Below are 3,656 nucleotides of genomic sequence, written 5' to 3'. Positions count from 1 at the left end.
TACCCGCTAGAGTCCCCCATGCACCACAATTTTATGAATCAGGAATGTGAGGTGCAGAAAGGTTAAGGAAGGATTTATCACGTTTGCATAGTTAGCAGAAGCACTAAAATTTAAACCCTAGTTCCTTGACTGGGAAGCCTGTACTTGCTTTCAGCTGTCTTTCCTCCAGATTATGGGATTTGACTGCCTCTGAAAACCCATTGACCACATAATGGTTACTCTCCAAGAGGGGGATGAAACATGAATTAATTTTCAATGAGTGGACTTCGGGTCCAGAGTAGCATATTCCTTTCTCCTCTTTCTGCTCATTTTCTCGTGCACCTGAGAACTTTGGCTCAGCTCTGGGGCACGAGGAGCCGTTCTCACTTCCTAGTTTTTTGCTGCTCACAGCTGCAACGTTTAGTGAGTTGAACTGCAGTGCTTGAGTTCACTGCTCACTCTGCCACGACCGACCTCTGTTGTAAATTTTCCTCCCAGAACACGTGACGATGCATTTCTAGACTATATATCCCGGCTGCAGCAGCGGAGTTGTCAGAGCGCAGAGCCGGACGCAGGAGAAAAACTCTCTTGGACTCCACGACTTAGGAATTCAGGACTTGGGACAAATTGACAGCCTTTGGTAAGTTACTTTGCTTCGTAAAGAACATTTGAAAGAGGGAAATTTCAAACAATGAATAGATGAAGTTTTCCTTTCTCTCCTTTTTGTTTCTTTTCTTTGTTCTGAGGAAACTTTGCTTTGAATTAAAAATTGTTTCCTTTTAGAAGCAAAATGTAAACTTTGCTCCGTCAGTTAAAATGTTTCCTAATTTTTATTATTTATTTTCTCCATGCTCTTCTGTCTTATATGAAAATTTTAAAAAATTGTCAAAGTAATGTATGCTCAATTTATGAAATGCAAATAGGACAGATATGTATACACTAAAAAATGAAAGTCCTTCTTACTTTCCTCCCCTGTCCCCCCCGGACCCCCTGCACTCCAAGCCTTCCTAGCTCACCTCCCTTAGCTGTTTGGTGAGACCTCTTCAACTATTTCTTTCATGCATTTTTAAGCTTTTTGGTTATTGCAATCCCACAAAGCTGGGGCTGCCCTCCTCCCTGTAGGGTGGACCTGTGGGACAGCTCTAACCTGCGGCTTTCTCCCCAGACCCTGCAGTGGGCAGCGCTTCGATGCTGAAGATGGAGCCACTGAACAGCACGCACCCCGGCACCGCCGCCTCCAGCAGCCCCCTGGAGTCCCACGCGCCCGGCAGCGGCAGCAACGGCAACGAATACTTCTACGTTCTGGTTGTCATGTCCTTCTACGGCATTTTCTTGATTGGAATCATGCTGGGCTACATGAAATCCAAGAGGCGGGAGAAGAAGTCCAGCCTCCTGCTGTTGTACAAAGACGAGGAGCGGCTCTGGGGGGAGGCCATGAAGCCGCTGCCCATGGTGTCGGGCCTGAGGTCGGTGCAGGTGCCCATGATGCTCAACATGCTGCAGGAGAGCGTGGCGCCCGCGCTGTCCTGCACCCTCTGCTCCATGGAAGGGGACAGCGTGAGCTCCGAGTCCTCCTCCCCCGACGTGCACCTCACCATCCAAGAGGAGGGGGCGGACGATGAGCTGGGGGAGACTTCGGAGACGCCCCTCAACGAGAGCAGCGAAGGGTCCTCGGAGAACATCCACCAGAATTCCTAGCACCCCCCGGGGCTCCGGCGGTGGCTCCGTTAGCCAGCACCCTTAGAGAGAGGAAGGACATTTTTCAAGTGTCTGGTTTCACTTTTGCAGTGCAGCTGCCACTTTGAAGAGACCCTCGGCAAGCCCCCGAGTCGGGGTGGGGAGGGGACAAGGCTCACCCGAGCCGGCAGCAGCGAGGAGGCCACGACGTGCCAGCGGTTTGGACCCGCCACTGAAGCAGCCCCGAAGACGAGAGCAGTGTGTACACTGACTTTGGGGCCAGGGTCTTGGGGTTCCTGTTCGGAATTTGGTCGGATGATGTGCTTGTCATTTTCTCGCTGGACGCCCTGGGTAACTCCCGCCAGCACCTGCCCGTTCCCAGGGCTGCCAGAAGCCTGGGGCATGCAGAGGGGCTAGTTTTGATTTGCTAATTTGCCTAGAGCTTTGTTCTTCCAGATCTGATTGGTTGTAAGTATCTCTACTGTGTACCTGTGGCATTACTTCACAGCTGGTTACAAGCTTCTTTTGGATTAGAGGGGGACATTTGATGGAGGATTTTTGATGGGAGAAAGCTGGAGTTCTGAACCAGCCCATGTCCACACTGTAAGAAAAAAAAAAAGCTTTTAAACCCGTTAACATTGGCTGGGGTCATAAGAGATGATCTGCTATTTTGACCTTTTGCCTAGCCTATGACTTTGAACTCTCTGACCTGTGACCCTGCAGCATGGCATGCTGGCATGGTGTTCTTTTGATCCAAAGAGTTTCCCCAGAATCTAACCTGCACTCTGAATAGCGGTGCAGGCGACTCTTCCTGATCTTTCCAGAAGGAGTAGCGGTGGGGTTGAACAAGGCCAAGCCGCCAGCTCCGCTGCTGCTCACTTTCCCAGCCTAGTTTTCTGAGCGAGGAGAGGACATAATGTGGTATTTCGTCACGTAGCTGAGACCTAGAAGGGCATACTCAGGCGGAGATTGCACAAAGCTGGGGTCCAAGTTCTGTGCTTCCCGAGTCCCAGCCCGGACACGCATTTGCTGTGTGGTCCTGGGCGTGTGATCAGGAGCTCCCTGCCTTCATGAGACTCCCTACCATCTCCATCCCCAGGGGGCTAGGAGGATGTCTTTAGATTTCAGGACTCTGTGATAAATCCTGCATGGCCTGGTGTGAGGAAGCTTGGACCAAATACTCCCCCTTTGGTCAGTCTGAAAAAGGATCTGCTGATTTAAAGGAGCAGCTGGAGAGTCAGAACACATGTAACTGGGGAACGCAGGGCGGACCACCAACCAACCCCTGCTGTAGCTTTCCCAGGATTGAGCCAAAAGGGCAGACACCCCGTTTGCCTCTGCAAAATTCTCTGGTTGGTGGATGTTAACACTCCCGGCTGAGGGAAAGAGATGTCTAAAAGAAAACACTCAGGAATGCTTGCCAATGTCTCCATGTATTCCTGTGGTCAATAGCTTTACAGCAGATCCGTTAGGCCCTTGAAGACGAGGAAATGAAAGGTCAACTGTAATTCTATTAATTTTTTTTTTTTTTTTTTAAAGAAAAACATACTCTGTATGGATTGGAGACACAGCAGTAACCACTGTTCCCATGGAAGGGTTAACAGTGTAGGAGCTGGTTTATCAGTCTGCGTTGACACAGAGCTAGGGGAAATTTATGTTTGGGGGAAACGAGCCCTCTGTTCACTTTAAAATTCAGAGTGTGGATTTACTCCAAAGGGGGCTGTTTAAGTTGAAAGAAGCCAAGTTAAGTTTGGCCCCTTGCCTGGAATCACTTGAATTCTGAAACTTCACTGCGACGGACATGTGCCTTGTCACATTTTCCATTGCTTAATTCTGAAGTTTGGTGCAAGTCTATCTGCGCCTATTAAAAAGTGATGTATATACTTCCTTCTTATTCTATTGAGTTGTATAGAATTGTCTTTTCGTATTTAACAGTTTGTAATTTTCACAACATTTTTTAATTTAAATAAATAAACACATTTTCCTTGGGAAATCATGAG

General features: G+C 48.7%; 1 protein-coding gene across 1 annotated transcript; it reads left to right on the top strand.

Annotated features, from left to right (window-relative positions):
• The first annotated feature begins 567 nt into the window (after positions 1 to 567).
• On the top strand, positions 568 to 1,759 carry KCNE4 (potassium voltage-gated channel subfamily E regulatory subunit 4). The gene is made up of 2 exons (XM_069466877.1): positions 568 to 619; positions 1,145 to 1,759. Exon 2 carries the CDS (start codon positions 1,168 to 1,170, stop codon positions 1,675 to 1,677), a length of 510 nt encoding a protein of 169 aa, XP_069322978.1. The 5' UTR covers positions 568 to 619; positions 1,145 to 1,167; the 3' UTR covers positions 1,678 to 1,759.
• The last annotated feature ends 1,897 nt before the right edge of the window (positions 1,760 to 3,656 follow it).

The sequence above is a fragment of the Eulemur rufifrons genome, chromosome 1 (genome assembly GCF_041146395.1).
Source record: "Eulemur rufifrons isolate Redbay chromosome 1, OSU_ERuf_1, whole genome shotgun sequence".
Lineage (NCBI taxonomy): Eukaryota > Metazoa > Chordata > Mammalia > Primates > Lemuridae > Eulemur > Eulemur rufifrons.
This window is presented reverse-complemented; position numbering and strand designations above follow the sequence as displayed.